Source organism: Ailuropoda melanoleuca, chromosome 3 (genome assembly GCF_002007445.2).
Source record: "Ailuropoda melanoleuca isolate Jingjing chromosome 3, ASM200744v2, whole genome shotgun sequence".
NCBI classification, from domain to species: Eukaryota; Metazoa; Chordata; class Mammalia; order Carnivora; family Ursidae; genus Ailuropoda; species Ailuropoda melanoleuca.
Window position 1 is genome coordinate 86,679,163 of NC_048220.1, and position 17,264 is coordinate 86,696,426.

Below are 17,264 nucleotides of genomic sequence, written 5' to 3' on the forward strand. Positions count from 1 at the left end.
AGCCCCCTCTTCTCTCTCCTTCCCTCCCTGCTCTCTCTCTCTTCCGCAACACGCACTCCCGCATCCACTCACACACACTCACACCCTCTCTTGCACATATCCACACTCACATGTACATGCCCACATTCACACACTTAACCATCCCAGAGACTCACACCCACCCACCCACCCACACACACACACTCACACACATGCACAGGAACACTCAGCCACCATATATTCAGATGCACTCACACACTAACATACACACTTTTACACCTGCACTCACACTCAACACATCCTTACACCACCCCCACACACACACACATCACTCCCACTCACATATTCGCACACTCACTCACCCACCTATTTGCGCATGCTCCCACGAGCACACTGTCACATATGCTCCTGCACTCACACTTGACACGGGCACTCCCGGGCACGCTCGAGCACCTCCGGGTAGTCCTTTGTGCAAGTGGAGAGCCATCTGGAGGTGCCTGCTAAGAGGTGGGCGCTGCTCCGAGCTCCGGAGATCCGAGAATGAACTAGATCTTATCCCTCCCCTTGAGGAGCCAATGGTTTACCAAGGAGACCGAGAAGTAAGCAAGTCAGTGCAGATTAACCCAGCCTGGTGGTGCAGGGGTGCAGGGAGGCGTCTGCCAGGGAAGGGTTTCTGGAAGAAGTCATGTGCAAACTGTGAGGTTTGAATGGAGAGCAGGTGAGTAGGAGTGACCTGGGCAACCTGTGAGTGTGTGTACTTGGAGTGGAGGCAGAGAGGGAAGCATGTGCACAACGGGTACGCTTCTCAATCCATAAACCCAGACATGCATGAAATGAGCCTATTTTCCTCACAGCTTCATTTCTACCTTGAGACCCCATGTCACTGGGGTTCCCTCCCTTTCCCCCAAGGTCATGGCCAAGTTCCAGGGGCTCATGTCAGGCCAAGATGTTGGTGGGGAGCAGCTGTAGAATTCAGGAGCTGATCCTCAGTTCTATCCACACGCTGATCCAGCCTGGTCCTAGAGCCTCGGTATGTGCCGAGCCCTTGTGCCCTTTCTGCTTTCTGCCCTGTGGGGAAGAGAGGTCCCACGTCAGGGAGGGAAGTGCCAGCGGTCAAGGAGACTCAGTTAATATTTAAAAACTAAGAGCCTTCCACTCTCATAAAGTTGCCTTACTCTGGCTAGGGCATAACAAAGTGCAGGGTCAGAGTGATGGGACGTGGGAACTATAGGGAAGCAGGAAGCCAGAGAGGGGAAGGGTTGAGGTGGACCCCACACATCTTCACTCTTTTATCCACAAAGGAGGGGGTGGCCTGAACCTGACAGGGTCACTCTTCTTTCCAGCAGCAGTAGGTGGGCTCTCGAAGGCCATCTGGGGGTCTCACAATTTCACTCTTCCCCGATCCTGCAGTGAGAGGTTTTCTAGGTAGTTTGGGGCTAACACCTACCTATTGTGTTACTATAGAAACCAAGGGTAACACACAAGTGCCCATCACTTTCCTGGGGTCACGGAGCTGGCAGAGCCTACTTCTCAGCCCCCACCCAGGGCACAACGCCTGTCTCCCTTGCAAACAAATGGGGAATGATAAACAGCCCTTGGATACTCACTGTCCTAATTTAATCTGATTTAACTGCTTAGCATTACCTGGGCAATTTTTCAATTTATCAGGAAAACCACAGCTCTGGGGAGAGGCTTAAATGGTGAATCAGGGCATAAGTGTTTTCTATTTTATGGGAAGGAGGAAGGGAAAATAACAAGGGCTATTTACAAAGAAATATTCAAAAGCTATCTTCAAGGTGCAGGACACATCCTCTCCAAACCAGCTGCTTCTTGTACTTTTGTTGCTGTTATTGTTATTGGCCTGATAAATCATCCAGGCTGGAATGAAGCTGCCTTGGGACTTGTGCACCCACTGCTCCATCTCCCTAGAAAACCCTTCTTCCTCTTCTCCAGCTTGAGACCATCTGCTCCCCCTTCAAGACGCCCCTCGGGAGGTGCCTCCTCCCAGAAGTCTCCCTTGACCCTCTCAGGGTAGACCAGGGCTCTCACATCCTCCTGGGTTTACCTTGGCCACTCTGCTGTGCCATCGGCATCCTTTTTCTGTCCCGCCCCCTGGTGGTGAGTTTGGTGAGGCCGAAGGTGTGCTGTTAGATTAACCTGCTCCCTGGGCTGGGCTCCCCTTGGCCAACTCTCTCTAGATGGCGGCCTCACCTCGTCAGATCTCTTTTCCCACTGTCCAGACCTTTCTTGCGTTAAACCATGATAATGACATTTCCAGGATTCATATGCTGAAACTCTGATCCCTCAGAACGACTGCCTTTGGAGATGGGGCCTTTGGGGAGGTCAGAAGGGTTAAATGAGGTCATAAGGGTGGGCTTGTCCAGTAGGACTGGTGTCCTCATGAGGAGAGGAAGAGATGCCAGAGATCTCTTGCTCCACATGTGCACAGAGGAAAAGCCATGCCAGGGCCTGATGACAGGAAGAGTCATCAACACACCACCCTGCCAGCGCCCCAACCTTGGACTTCCAGCCTCCAGAACCGTGAAAAAATTCTTTTCTGTGGTATTCTGTTATGGCGGCCCCAGCAAATTGGGACATGAGTGTAGGGAAGCCCACCCCCCGCCCCCACCATGGCCAGAGTGGCAATTTTAGGAGCACTGCCATCCCTCATCTATATTTGAGGATTTTTTTTCTTTCCAATTAAAAAAAAATTGTGGTGGGATGCCTGGGTGACTCGGTTAAGTGGCTGCCTTTGGCTCAGGTCACCATCTCAGGGTCCTGGGATTCAGCCCCACAGTGGGCTCCCTGCTCAGCAGGAAGCCTGCTTCTCCCTCTCCCTCTGCTTGCAGCTCCCCCTGCTTGTGTACGCATGTGCTCTCTCTCTCTTTCTGTGTCTCTCTGTCAAATAAATAAATAAAATCTTTTAAAAAATAAGTTAAAAATTGTGGTAAAATACATATAACATAAAATTTACCATCTGAACCATTTTTTTAAAATATTTTATTTATTTGAGAGAGAGAGAGCGAGCAAGAGTGAGCAGGGGACGGACAGAGGGAGGGGGGAGAGAGAGAATCTCAAGCAGATTCCCTGCTGAGTATGGAGCCTGACTCAGTGCTCGATCTCACAACCCTGAGATCATGGCCTGAGCAGAAATGAAGAGTCAGCCGCTCAACTGACTGAGCCCCCCAGGTGCCCCCATCTTAACCATTTGTAAGCATATGGTTCGGTGGCATTAAGGACATCTTCATGGTGCAGCCATCGCTACCATCCATCTCCAGAACATTTTTCATCTTCCTGGACAGAAACTCTGTGCCTATTAAACACTAACTCCACACGCCCCTCCCCCCATCCCTGGTAGTCTCCTGCCTTCTGCCTCTATGAATTTGACTACATGAGACTAGAGACTGCATGTAAACGGAATCATATAGTATTTGTCTCTTTGTGACTGGCTTATCTCACTCACCATGTCTTGAAGTTTTCTTTTTATTGCATTTCCTCCTGCTTGTTTAATTTTAACGTGTCTGATACATTATATTATGGGTTAGACCGAGCCCGTCAGATCAGTGACCTGAGGTGGGGACCAGAGTTAGGGGCCAGGTAGCATCCTCTTAGTATTGCAGGGTCTGGGGAAGGAAGCTGTCCTGGTCCCAGCCCCAGTCCTTCCCCACCAAAGCTTCAGCCCAACCCCAGACTCTGATGTAACATCAGCCCTGCCCCAGTGTCACTCTAACTTGTCCTCCTCAAGCTTCCCTGGACCCACAAGGCCATTCGCAGGAGCCGGGATTCCGAGGTCATCTGGTGACATCTCGAGGATCTGCTAGGGGTGGGGTGGGGGCAGCAGATTCATCTTGCCCCTGGACCCTGACTGCCTGCCCTGCAGTCTCTTTCTTCTCAAGTCATCACGCACTCTCCCAAGACCACGAGAGGGCGACCGTGCTCCGTCTTCGGCAAAGAAACAGCCAGCCCCTCCTAAGCAGAAGCCCAGAAAACCCTCTTCTCTGGACCTCAGGACTTCCAGGTTCACGGCCTGGAAGGTGAGGAAAGGGAAGAGCTCGTTGTTCCAAGGGGATGGGGCCCTCCCAAGCCAAGCTGCTCCTTGACCCTGACCCAGGCTACCCCATTGCCCTGTGCCCTATCTGGAGCCGTCCTGTCTGGAGCTTGGGAAGCCTGGTCCGTGGGAGGAAGCCTGCCTAGGAGCCAACTAACCAGCAGAGTGCTGGGATCTGCTTGGAGGAAGAGAGGCTGGTTGTAGCAGAAGGAAAATGTCTCCTGGGGACCTCTGTCCGGACCCTGGTCTGCTCTTCCAGCAGGCTGCCTCGCGTACTCTGTGCTTAGGTAGCTCCCTTCTGCGCAGTGTGCTTGGGCCTGTCTCTGCTGGCTGTCTGCTGTCCACCCTCCAAGGCCCAGCTCTTGTGTGACTTGCTCAGGGAAACCTCGCCCGATACCCAGGCCTCTGTTAAGAACAACTCCAGCTGAAACCCCCCTCCTCGCCCCTACACCACCCACCCCCCTCACCCTCAAACCAGGGTGGAAAGACAGGAAGACTGGGTCAGGAGGGATGCCCCTGGTCAAATCTAGACAGTCCTAGAACTACCTGGAACTACCTCTCAGAGGGGACAGAGGCTGAAGGGAGACTAGAATTCCTCTGAATAATGGAGAGGGTTCTGGTTTTTTTGAAGGTAGGGGTTGGTACCAGAAAAGGGAGAAGAGCATTAGCTAGCAAAGGAGACTAGATGACGAAGGCCAGAGACATCTCTGGGAAATTTCTTTCACTTCTGTCCTGTGGTGGCAATGGGTATCTCCTACCTCCCCGCTCCATCCCTCCATGGTGGGGCAGATCTCCCTGGGGGGCGCGGAGGTGGGCTTGGCCAGTTCTGAGGCTGTGAGCATGGCCAGGCTGCAGGCAGCTCCCCGCTCAGTTAAGCTGGGGGAAGGCCTGGCCCTTCCCACGCCCCTCCTGGAATGTAGGGCTGCTCCTGGGAGTTGAGCACAAGTGTGACTTTCCCTCTGGAGTCCGAGGTCAGTCAGCCTCCCAGGCCTGGTCCAGCATTCTTGATGGGGAGCCAAAGCAAGCAAGGGGCGAGGGGCCGGGGCAAACTCAGAGGCCTGGCAAGCCCCCGCCATCTGATTGCCCCCAGCTTTCATTCCTCGTGGGAAGGAGGTGTGCTAATGCCAGAAATTCCTCCCTGGGGGGAGCGGGACAGAAATACCAAGGGTCTCCGTGTGGTAGACCCTATGCTGGTCACCTGTAGGTGCTGCTAACAGTGTCACCGGGCCAACTCCTGAGGCAGTTCAGGGCCTGAAGGCAGGCCCAGGGGACTGTGGAAGACAGAGGCCCAGCTGGGACAGGGAGATGGGGGCTAGTAGGACGAGGGGGCGAAGTGATATAGCACAGCCTGTAATACTGGTAAAAAGAACACCTGCCGTTCCTGAGCACCTCCCAAATGCCAGCCACTTCCCGACTCGGTTCTTCTTGACACAATCCACAAGGGAGCTGAGACCTCAGAGATCCAGAAACTGAGGCTTAAAGAGGGACAGTAACTTGGCCAAGATCCCACAGCTGAGGCCGGCCTGGCCTTCAGGCTCATCTGTCTTCTCTGCTGTGCTCTCATCATCCCCATCACCTCCGCCACCCCCTCCCTGCTAGGCACCAAAATGCTGGAAACACCTACTCCAAGCTGAGAAGCCAGGATGCAGCCTCCCCTGGGCACAGGTCCCCAGGAGTCATTTTCTTTCTCCCACAGTCAGCCTCCTCTCCTCCCAGTTCGGGCTTGAGGGGATGGTCCTGCAGGCCCCACCTCGAGGCAGGGAAGTGAGGCATAGAGAAGGGGGCTTCCCATTGTACAACTCCAGAGGCCATATCCATGCGAGCTCCCGGATGAGCAGCACCCCCCAGGGCTCCTTGGGGACGCCAAGTACCCCTGCTTGTTGGGGCAGAGCGTGGACGTGAACTCAGGTCAGTTCTGCAGACTCCTAAGCAGGCCCTTTGGACCTCTGGAAGGATGGCTCAAGCCTTTCTCCGTGCAGCTGGGGAGAGGCAGGAGAGGGCATTCTGAGTAGCTCTACTCCGGGAGAAAGGTTACACCTGGGCAGGCCAGGCCAGAAGGGGAGGGGGCTGAGGAAAGCTGACCAGCCGCCCCAGGCACTTTGTGTGGATGTAGCTGCCCCTGGGCTTCTGGAAGCTTCCCTTGGGTGCGTTTAATGGCCACGGTCGGGGCTCTGTTCCCACTGTGGATGCCTGGCATATTCATGTTTTCCACATCCCTGTGTGGGAGCCAAAACCAGCTTCCAAGAGCCAAGAGAACTGAGCCTGAAGGGAGAGGGGAAGACTCTCTGGCCCTGGAATTGGACTGATGGCCATTGTGTAAGTCAGGGACCCAGCTAGGCAGCTTTCTATCTTTGTCCTCCTAGACGAACAGTCTGGTTCCCTCCTCACCTCTCCCCACCTTTCTTCACTTTTCTCCTCCCCTCCTCTTGCTCCTTCCCCCCAGCTCGCTTCTGACAATTTACCCACAGACAAGCTGTGATGCTGTGGAAAGAGTCAGACCTAGTTCAAGTTCCGGCTCCACAGCTCACAGCTGTGTGATTTGGGGCAGGTCATTGCCCTCTCTGAGCCTCTCTTTCCTTGTCTGTAAAATGGGACTATAATATCTATCTGACAGACTGTTGGTGGCATCAGTGAAATCACAAGTGCCTATGTTCCGGGACCATTGGCCCTTGAAAACCACTGGGTCTAGATCCTGGGAACTACTTTTGTCTTTGAGAGGCCATACGGAATGTATAAAGTTACTTAATCTGAGTCTTGGTTTTCCCTCGTATAAAATGGAAGTAATGATGGGACGTACTTCAAAGAACTAGAGTGAGGAGTCAGAGATGTCATGGACGTCCTTAGCACATAGTTAGTGCTCGTTAGATGATTTGTTATTATCTTTGCGGAGGATTGTTTGTCCTGCAGGAACCCAGGGAATAAGGGAAAGAGAAGTCTCCATATGGAACTCTTCTGAGGCTAGCTGTGCTTCAGGCAGCGGGGTGGTGAGGGTTAGGGCACAGACTTAGTCCACTGAAGCCTCAGAAGAGAAATATGATGTACGAGGAAGCATGACCCAGGCATTAGTGAAAGCCTGAAGAGCCAGGAGAAAGAAGGATGTTTAAATCATATCACTAAATGATCGATAGCCTTTATGCCTTGAATTCGACCAGTCCTAGCAACCTCAGGACCACACTGGTCTGAACATGTCTGTTTATGAGTCTGCCTTCCCCTCTAGATTGGTTGGTCCTTGAGGGCAAGGGCCATGTTATCCTTGGTTTTGTGTCAAGTGTGGGTATGTGACAGAAATTGATGTAGGGATTGGGCTTTTGATCCAAGAGGTCAAAAGATAGATGCCCTGGGACTTTTCCTGAAAGATTTCCAAAGGGTTACTAAGCTGGTATGGTATGAGTGAGGAGCCACTGGAGACCATGTTGGTTATCACAAAGGGAGAGCCTGCCTGAGAGTGCTGTCAACCCAGACGAAAGCGGAACTGAGACAGAGACAGATACCTCATGACATCATGTGAACACCTGGATCCAGCCATTCCTGAAGCGAGGATTGACCAGTTTAGTTGTGTGAGTTGTTTCTTAAGTTGTTTTTCTTGAGTTGGGTTTCAGTCTCCTAAAACCCAAACAGTCTGTATTAGTATGGTCTTCACCTCTCTTTATTAAAAAAAAAAGTCTTGATTATCAGATGGTATCTATGAAAATGTCCCCTGGCCTACTAGAAATGAGTGATATCTTTCAGAGGCACGTTTTGCCTTAGCTCTGGAACAAACACATCTAGGGTCCAATCCGTCTTCTACCTTGAAGGGACCCTGGTTCCCTCACCTGTAAAAGGAGACCAACATTGTTGTGAAGATTCATTGAGAGAAGTAGGAAAATCATGGTTTCTTTGGCTTTCGGCTTCATAAATGCAACTTCACTTCTTTCACCCCATTGCTCCCCAAACTCAGTGTCACCAAACCAGGCTATTTCAGCAAGCCAGGAAAAGCAGGCCTGAGCAGCTCCACCTTCTCCCTTCCCCTGCTACTCCTGATACCACTGCAGGGCTCCACCCCCAGAAATCTGGGCCCTACAGCCTGGCCTGGAGGAAGCCCAACCAAACTGGTCAGCCTGGCCTGGTCTCCACTCGAAGCTTGCAGGCCTTTATCTTCACTGTGACTAAATTTGGATCTCAAACTCAGACCATCAGCTTGGGAATTCCTGACGAATTCCAGCAAGCGCTAGCTGTTTTCATCGGTTTTTGCAGAGACGGGAGATACTATTTTCCAAGTGACAAGTTTAAATTAAAAGTAATAATTTATCATTACAGAAAATTTAGAAAACACAGGGGGAAAAGTCCAATCATACCATTATCCCAACACAGCCCCCATGGAGATTTTTGCTTCCTTCCTGTTGGTCATGCCAACACAAGTCTGGTTTGGGGGGTGTTGTTCGTTCATTTGCTTGCTTGCTTGCTTGTTTTTACATCCACGAGATCAGAGTGTATGTGCAGTTTTATATCTTGATTTTCCCACCATGTTTTGACATAAACATGTTCCCGTGTTATGAACTCTTTGCTGAGTGCCAGACGGTGCCTAGCACATCACCAGCATGATCTCAATAATGCTCACACCCATCCTAAAATCAGCAAACTTTTCTATTCTTGCTTTGCAGGTGAGCAAACTGAGGCACAAAGAGGTTAAGTGTCTCGTTCAATGTCGTGGTGAGGACCAGGCTGTCTGGCTTCACGGGTCATACTACTAACTAGGTATATACATCTGTATCATGGTTCGTTCATCCTTTCTTAGAGAGAGAGATGCCTGTTGCTCCTGCCTGCGCAGCACTAGGTCTTCACTGAGACTGCGATTCCCTACTCTCGGTTCTGGGAAAGCAGCCTATTGAGTGGAGTTGAGCGCCTGTGCTGGGTCTGGCCAATCAGAGGTCTGTATCTCCCTGGCCTCTGTGATTGGCTCAGGAAGGGGCACGTGATCCAGGTGGGCCCACACAGGGAGGAGGCTGTAGGCTGCGCCTGCGCTATGCTGTGGACAGGTGTCTTGAGAACCTGCTCGGGAACTGGCCGCAGGGAAGGAGGGCAGAGCGAGAAGCGGGGGCAGCGGGGGCGGCGGCGGGCTGGGGGGAACCAAGTCCTGTTGCAGCATATAAGATTCTGCATCCAGTTGCACCTGAAGTGGGTTCTTGGGTTCATGATACTGGACTTTGCAGTTAGCTGAGCATTTCAGTCCCCTTAACCCAGTTTGGGTTTGGTTTCTGTCACTTGCAACCAAGAGTTCTGGCAAGGTCACCCTGATTGTTGGACGTTAGGGTGGCTTATACAATTTTTTTACCATTGTAAATAATGCTGCGATGAACATCTTTGCATATAGAGCCTATCCTTGGTTAGAATTATTTCTTGTGATATTTTTGCAAAAGTTACTTTGGCAAAAGGATCAAACATTATCAGGACTCTGCGAACATTTTGCAAATTGTTTCCTCAAGGTTGGCAATGCTTTGTATTCCTCACCTTCACTCCCCAACAGTGTGTGCAACTGCGGTTTTTAAAATTGACTTCTGAAGAAGCTTTCTTTTTTAACAAGCCAAAGTTGTATTTGTTTTTTAAACAGAAAAATTATGTTAATATAAAACGGATAAAAATAGACAAAAACCAAAACACACAACACACAAAAGCACAACACACAGGACCAGTGCAAACCCTTCCCAACCCACTCCCCCCAAGTTTTAAAACCTTTATTACAATCCCCAAAGATTAGATTGTGTTGGAGAAGTCACAGTATTGAATCAGAAAAATAAGAATAAGAGATATTTTTAAAAAGGTCTGTACACAGGTAGTGAAGGGATGGGATGAGAGATGTACGCTTCATCACTCCTACATCAAAAACATGATGCAGAAGGGTTTCAGTGATTAGCACATATTTCTAGAATACTACCATGTATGCTAGTCCCCTGACCACTTTTTAAAGTTGCTTTTAAAAAGGATAAAAAGTGCACAGACACTTTGATAAGGCACAGACAGATTGTTGTACAAGTCATTTCATTAGGGGCTTGGGAAAGACAGTTAAATACCAAGAAATGCCAGGCGGCCACGTGTTCCTGAGCAGGCGTCCCTCTCCCAAAACGGGGGCAGAGATGGGATTGAGCAGGGGGTAGGTTACTGCCTCTCATTCTCCAAGATTTTGCACAATCCCACTCCCAACTGGAACTGATGGGATTCTCTGGGACCTGGGGATGATTCCAGCAACCAGTGCCAAGCCTGAAAGTAGCAGGTAGCCACCTTCCCATGGGTCTCCCTGGTGAGACTGGAAGGTGATCATCAAGTGATGGAGGCTTTGAGGGTTCTGCCAAGACCATTTTGGCAACAGCTCACTGACTACAAGGTGCCTGGCATTTCTAATGCAGAGGAGGCTTCTCGAAGCATGCAGGGGGCTCTGGGTCAGGAAAGCAGTCGTGGGCACTCACCAGGATAGATCCCCAAACGCAACAGAATGGCCAAGACAGCCCAACGGATTCTGTCCCCAGTGTTTCATCATCCTCTAATGTCTCCACTTCTGAAGGCAGAGCTAGGGCGCTGTCCTCTCAGCTCCGAATCCCCAGCACCCACACCTGGTAGGCACGCAGCAGATGTTTGTCAAATGACTTTGTGTGCAAGTGTATGTGGTGTTTTACCAAACCCTTGAATGCTCGGGACTTGATTTCTGATTTCTCCCATAAACCTTTACAGAGTAGCTACTATGTGCTGGCACAGGACCCAGCGCCAGAGCGAGCAAAGAAAAGGTGCAAATCTGTCCGGCTCCAGACTGTCAGCTCCCTGTGGGCTCTGTCTTCAGTCCCAGTTCCCAGCACTGTGTCCAGAACACAGGCCATGCGGATGAGTGGGTGTCGAGCAAAGTGTTGCTGCACTTAGGGGAGCAGCTGCCCTGGGTAGCTATAGCCAGAAGACTCCCACTTCTGGGAATGGACTAGGAAAAGGAGCTTGTTCTGACTTGGAAACAGCCCAGTTTCTCTGGTGGGTCAAAATAAACAGGCACAAGACCACAACAAGGGAGTATCTTCTGGTCTCCCCCTTCTTAGCCCCGGAGTCCCTGCCCGAGGGGGTGGTGGTGCTGAGGCCCAGGAAGGTGGTGGGGCAACGCTCTCGGCCCCTCCACGAAGTTTGCCCCATGTGTACACCCCTGTGTCACCATAGGAGGCCTTCAGGTTGGCCTCAGGATCTCACATAGCTCAGCTCTGCCAGGAGAATGTGGGCAGTGGGAAGGCGAGCCTGAAAGGAAAGACTTGTGCTTCCACGGTATGAGTGACAGAGGGACCGCAGCCTGGGGCTGGAACCCTCCATACAGGTGCAGGTGCCCAGGCTCTCTCTAGGGGCTGCCCAGAGAAGTTTCAAGAAAGAAAACTCAAGGCAGTCTCAAGCTTTCCAGGGCTTGGGGCCAGGCAGCGGAGAGAGTGGGATTCGGCACCAGACACTCCTGGGTTGGAATCCCAGCCCTGCCACATACTGCATGTGATCCTATCACTTCACCCCCAGGACCTCAATCTCTTACCTGTCCCATGGGAATAATACCATGTTTTATCAATTCTAAATAGCACAGCTTTTTTTTTTCTTTCACATTTCAAGTCTCTGATTAGAATGAATTGTGTAGCTGTGGCATCTTATAGTTAAAATTCGCCTTATTTCCCCTAGTGGGACATAAAATGGTGTATTTTATAATCGGTGGTGTCTTAGATCTGACTCAGTGGGGTCAGAAGGCCTGCCTCACAGGATCGGTGCGTGGAGAGGCCTCTCCAGCCCAGCACCGAGGCACGTAATGGCGTGAAGTGAGAAAGAGAGGTTCCCTTTCCTCTCTCTCCCGCCATGTGAGGGCCATGGGAGCAGCTCCTCTACAGCACTGAATAAATCAGTTTAGAGCATCAGGAAATGTCTGGTTTTTAGAAGATAAACACCCCCTTAATTTCTCTTGGAAACAGGGAGGCTATTTATAGCAGCCACAGAGCAAATTAAACAGGCCACCAGCTCCTTTTGTTCCAGGTAACAGGTCACCAGGAGCATGGCCTGGTCCACGTGGGTCCAGGCCCTTGGTCACTGGCTTCCTGGTGGTGGCTGTACATGACCATGGCTGGCACCCAGGGGTGGGGGCAGTTAGGAAGGGCAGGACGCAGGGGAGACCAGCTGCCTCCCGCTGGCTTCTGAGACCACCAGAGCTTGTGACTGGCTCAATCCGGTCAGCGGCACTGCTGCCTGGAGAACCAGCTCTGGTGGGGAGGAGGGCATGAGTCCTCTCCCACAAGGTCTGTGACCACACCCCGCATGGGGGAAGTGGAAGGCTCCTGCTGGCCACTGAGTGCTACCGAGCTTCTCCAGCTCTTATCCTGAGGTTCCAGTTGCTCCCCAAAAACCTCTGTCACAACATTTAAAGGTGGGCATGTTTCCCAGATTCACTAGGGGAAAATAACCAATCAGGGGCTCTTGCAGGGACAAGGGTGAGGGTTCTGAAGTTGAGATCGGGTCAGAACATTATGACCACTTTAGGCAGAGAAGAAGCAGGCGGTCCAAGACCTAGAGCATCGCGATGACCAACTGGTCTTACGGGATTTGATTTGATGAGGGCCCAGCTGGGCTGGGCTCTGGGCCTCCAGACACCCAGCAAACATTAGTTCTAGAAACTCTCTGAATGCTCTCCTTTCCCTGCCGTCATCTGTGCAGCAGAGGAACAGATTAGGAATTGGAGTAAAAATGTTATCTGTTCTTTGCAGTGTCTTGGGCTTTTTAGATGTTACGCTGGTCTGGGTTCTGGAGTGGGCAGGTACTGGGCCTCATCTTGGACGGATTAGGAACTGAGAATCAGAGAGGCCCAGGGGCTTCCTTAAAGGTACAGCACAAGATAGGGCAGAGGGTAGGCCAGGAACTGGGGGCAGAAGGGAGGAGCGGGCCTGGGCCAGCCTATCAGCCCAGGGGTGGTCTGGGAGCCTGCAGACATGGGCCTTGGCAGGGGTGAGGAAGTCAGGGACAGGGCCACGTCCCAGGAAATGCCTGCAAATGGCCCTGGGAAGGAGGGAGAGTCCCAAGGTCAGCATTTTAATGTCTCAGCTATTAACATCTTAATGATCATTTAACATCTTAGTAATCAGCAGGGAAAGAGAAGCTGAGAATCAGAACCCGTTGCAAAGTCTTTTCCTCCTCCCACTTCCCCAGCAGGCTGCCCTGGTGATGCCCACTGCTGCTGGTGAACGCCAGGCCCGGGGTGACAGCACGAAATGTGGAGAGCCGTCTGCACGATGGGGCGGCCTTTCCAACTGTAGGTGAGTCACCAGCCTCCAGGATTCTTTCCCTCCCCCAGGAAAAGAGAACCTGCTGCTTGTCTTCTTGGGGACAGCAAGGGGTGGGACAGACGAAAAGCATCTAGAGGGACCGAGTCAAGGTGCACTATGCTTATTATTAGGCTGTCGGGGGTGAAGGGGTGAAAAGGCTTCTGGGGTTGACACCACCCAGAGCTCTCGGTGGGCCGCAGCACCCATCAAAACTCCTCTCCAAGACTGAGGAAGAAACTAAAAAAGCAAATTGTTCTTTTCTGTTCTCCACCCACCTTCCCCCCAAGGCGTTGCTGCTTTGGAGCTGTAAACAATGAGCTATTTTTTCCTTCCCTTAGAAAATCTGAGTGTCCCTTTTCTATACCATCCAAGGGAGTTCTGTTTAGGTGCAGGCTTCATACATTCAAACCCAGCCGACGTTACAGCCCCAGAAAGTGAACAATTTCTAGTCACGCTACCGTCTGGGCTCTGGATTGCACATTCCTTAGTGTTAAAAAACCTCCCCAAGCCAGGCTCCCTGGATAAATACCTATGCGTTCTCTCTCACTCGTCCTCGCACACACATTCCCTCTCTCTTCTCTGGCCGCTCCGTCCCCTCACCCTCTCTCACACACACTCAACCCCACTCCAGCAAAAAGCATTGCACAGAGAGTGCTGTTTCCCAGCTGAGAGGTCACCGAGGGACAGGGTGGTCTGCTAGGCAGGTCCTGAGCTTGCTGTTGGGACGGCCTTTTGGGGGCAAAGCACTTTTGAGCCAGAAGCAGGCATTGCCTGGGCTCAGACCCCCAAGGCCTCATCTCCATGACTGTCACGCCTTGCCCACCGTTGGAGAGTGGCAGACAGGATGGCCACTGCCCTTGGACTCCCTGGCGGCCATAGCGGTTGCCTGGCCCAGGGGGCCTTCAGAAAGGTGACCTTGCTCTGGCCAAGGCCCGATGACGGGCCAGGCTACGGCCTGTAGATCTTAATGACATCCTTGATGGGCCGCCGGCAGATGGGGCAGCAGGCGCGGGCCTGCCTCTTGAGCCGCAGGCCGCAGCTGTGGCACAAACACATATGTCCACACGTGTAGATGACGGTGTCCACTTCGCCGTCAAAGCACACCGTGCACTCGCCGTTCTTGCTGCCTGCTGGCTCCGGTGGGGAGAACACAGGGGACACTGGGGGGCTCAGTGGGGAGCTGGGTGCGGTCACTGCAGAAAGGGAGAACAAGACAGACTTAAGAATGTGGTTTTCCAGTGGGTTCTGCTGGGGCAATCCCAAGAACGCAGAGCTTCTGTGGCTGAACTTGTGGGGAAACAATTTTGAGAGACACCAACTTGGGGTTTTCTTCTGGGCTCTGTCCCTTTCCCTACCCTCCCTCCCCCAAGCATCAAGCACCATTATCACCCTTTGGGATACCATACGACGATTCCTCCTCCCCCTAGATGAACGTGCAGCCGAGAAAGGAGAGGATGCAGGGGGGAAAGGTGGCCATCCTAGCTTAGCTTCAGGAAGGCTCTGGCACAGCTGAAGAAGCCAGGCCAGCCACAGCCCCTACCCCCTGGGGTTTATACCTCCTTACCCAGGGATGACTCAGATGCTGAGGAGGACTGGTTGACACTGAAGGCCATATCAGAATCGCTATCATCCTGGGAGCCGCTGAGGGACCCTGATGGGGATGTGGTCGCAGGGCTGGACTGCAGGGTGCCTGAGACCAAAGAGACTCCATCAGGGGTGGTGGGAGGTGAGTCCTGTTCTGCTAGTCCCTGACTCTTCACTCTTTTGCACCTTAGCTTCCCTCTCTGTCTAATGAGGGGATAAGAGTTACCTCCCAGGTTTCTGCTAAGGACTGATGGAATTGTACATGTGTGGTGGACACCTATTTTTTTGCCTGCTCAGCCTGCATTCCTCTTTATTTCAGAAACCGCACCAGGATTTTGTTTTGGGGCACTTACTTCACCCTCACTCACATGATCCAGGCCAGACCAAGAAGAACTTCCACCTGTTGGTCTCAGTGATGGTTTAGGTAAGGCTACATAACCCAGTAAAGGTCAAAGAGGCCTTCATGAGAACACTACAACTGTTGGGAAAGAAAGGGCCCATCCATTGGGAGGTAGGTCCAGCACTGTAGAGCCTGCCTGGGAGTGAAGCCAACACAGGGGAAAGTGAGCTTTGGGATGGGATCCTGATAACATGCTTTCAAAACCTTGGTCCAGCTATTCCTGAATCCATCCAATATACTCCCAGACTTTTGAGGTATGTGTACTCATACATTTTCCTTTCAGTTTAGGGCACTTTGAATGCGGTTTTGTCACTTACAACTACAAGATTCCTGACTAGTAGTATGCAACATGAATGAGTTTTCTTCCTTGTGTTCACTGCTGGTTCAGATAATAATGGGTTATTTCTTAGGTGAGAAAGATGTTCCTTCCCTTACCCTACTTGAGGATGGATGGACAGATAATACAGTGCTGAGGTTGCTGTCAGGTAGAAATCAGGAGGGCAAGTCCCTGGCCTCCAAAGGAAGTCGCTTCCATTCTACCTACTCTTCCTGACCACTCAAGGACTCATCCTGGTTCCTTTGGAGGTGCTGGGGAGGAGGGTAAGGAAGACTGATTCTAGGCTTAGTTCTTGCCAAAGCCCCAGTGGGAACTTAGGAAACTCATCTCAGGGTAAATGATGACTACGTTTGGCCATCCCTTAAACACACACACACACACACACAACTCTCCAAAAAACGATGACCACTGTGTTCCTCCTCTGCCTGCAAACAGCAGTCATTGTTGTTACTATGTATTAAACACGCTGTAGGAGGCAGGCACCTGCTGAAAGCATTACGGGCACCTCATCACTTCATCCTCATGCTGATGCCAGGATGCAGGTAATTACTCCCTGTCTACACAGAAGGAATCAGAGGCTCAGAGAGGGTCTGTGATTTGCCCAACATCTTCATGGCTGACCAGCTGTGTGACTGGGACAGTCAGTTAATCTCTCTGTGCTTCAGTTTTCTTATCTGTGGATGGGATAATGATATTGGTTTCATAGAGGCATCAGGAGTATAAAATTGAACGAGATAACAGGAAATGTTCATCGTTTCTGTTACCATTTGGACTGACTTCTTGAATCATGAAAATGGAGCTGTGCTCTCTGGGAACCTGTCCTGACCACCACGTCCATTCTACCAAATTAGAGAGAAGCCCCTCTTCAGCAGCCCACACCACACGGTGCAGCTCTCTGTTCAGGTGGTCTGTAAGCATCTCCTGTGCATGGCCTGTGTCCTGTCCTCTGCGGTGCCCCATCCTGGAGCCCAGGGCCTGGCCCACAGCTGGTGCGTCCTCCGTGTCTATTGGTGGCATGAATGAAGGCAAAATCATGTCAAAATAAGATGGTTCAAGCCTCCATCCCGCTTTCTGTGGACACTGTTATTCTGATGTACTCTTTTACGTGCAGTTGTATTTACTTTTTTCCTACAACATAATATGCCCCATGTATGTAAAAAATAAATCCGTGATATAATAAGTCATAACAACAGAAATAAAAATTGCACTGCCTATTTACCGACTGCATAAAGACTTCCAGGCCCAGACCCCAGTGGGAACTTAGGTCGGTGTGGGCAAAATGCGGTCTTGGGAGCAGCAACATGGACATCCCTAGGACACTCCTTAGAACTGCATTTCAGGGCTGCTCCTACTGAAATCAGAAACTCTAGGTGGAGGCAGGAGGATGCTAGCACGCGCTCAAGCCTGGGAAGCCCGCCCCGGGTTTCAGCCCTGGCTGGCGGTACAGCGGCCCGCGCACGCGCGGTGGGGAAACTCACCGAGGAGGCGCAGTTGGCCCGCGGCGCCGCCGCGCACGGTGAAGAAGGCCCAGAGCGCCTGCGTAGTGTCGACGCACAGCAGCCGGCCGCGCGGGCGCCCGTTGACGCCCAGGAGCACGTCGCCTCCCGGCCGCAGCGTGAAGCTGAGTGC

The 17,264-nt window shown here is 51.8% G+C and overlaps 1 protein-coding gene across 1 annotated transcript in view; it reads right to left on the reverse strand.

Annotated features, from left to right (window-relative positions):
* Positions 1-9,642: 9,642 nt before the first annotated feature.
* Positions 9,643-17,264, reverse strand: part of NEURL1B (neuralized E3 ubiquitin protein ligase 1B) — a 38,106-nt gene continuing 30,484 nt past the window's right edge. The window contains exons 4-6 of the mRNA XM_034655657.1: positions 17,114-17,259; positions 14,879-15,004; positions 9,643-14,507 (exon numbers count right to left, since the gene is read on the reverse strand). Coding sequence (XP_034511548.1) covers positions 14,263-14,507; positions 14,879-15,004; positions 17,114-17,259 — 517 coding nt within the window. The 3' untranslated portion in view covers positions 9,643-14,262. The remainder of the gene's footprint in view (positions 14,508-14,878; positions 15,005-17,113; positions 17,260-17,264) is intronic.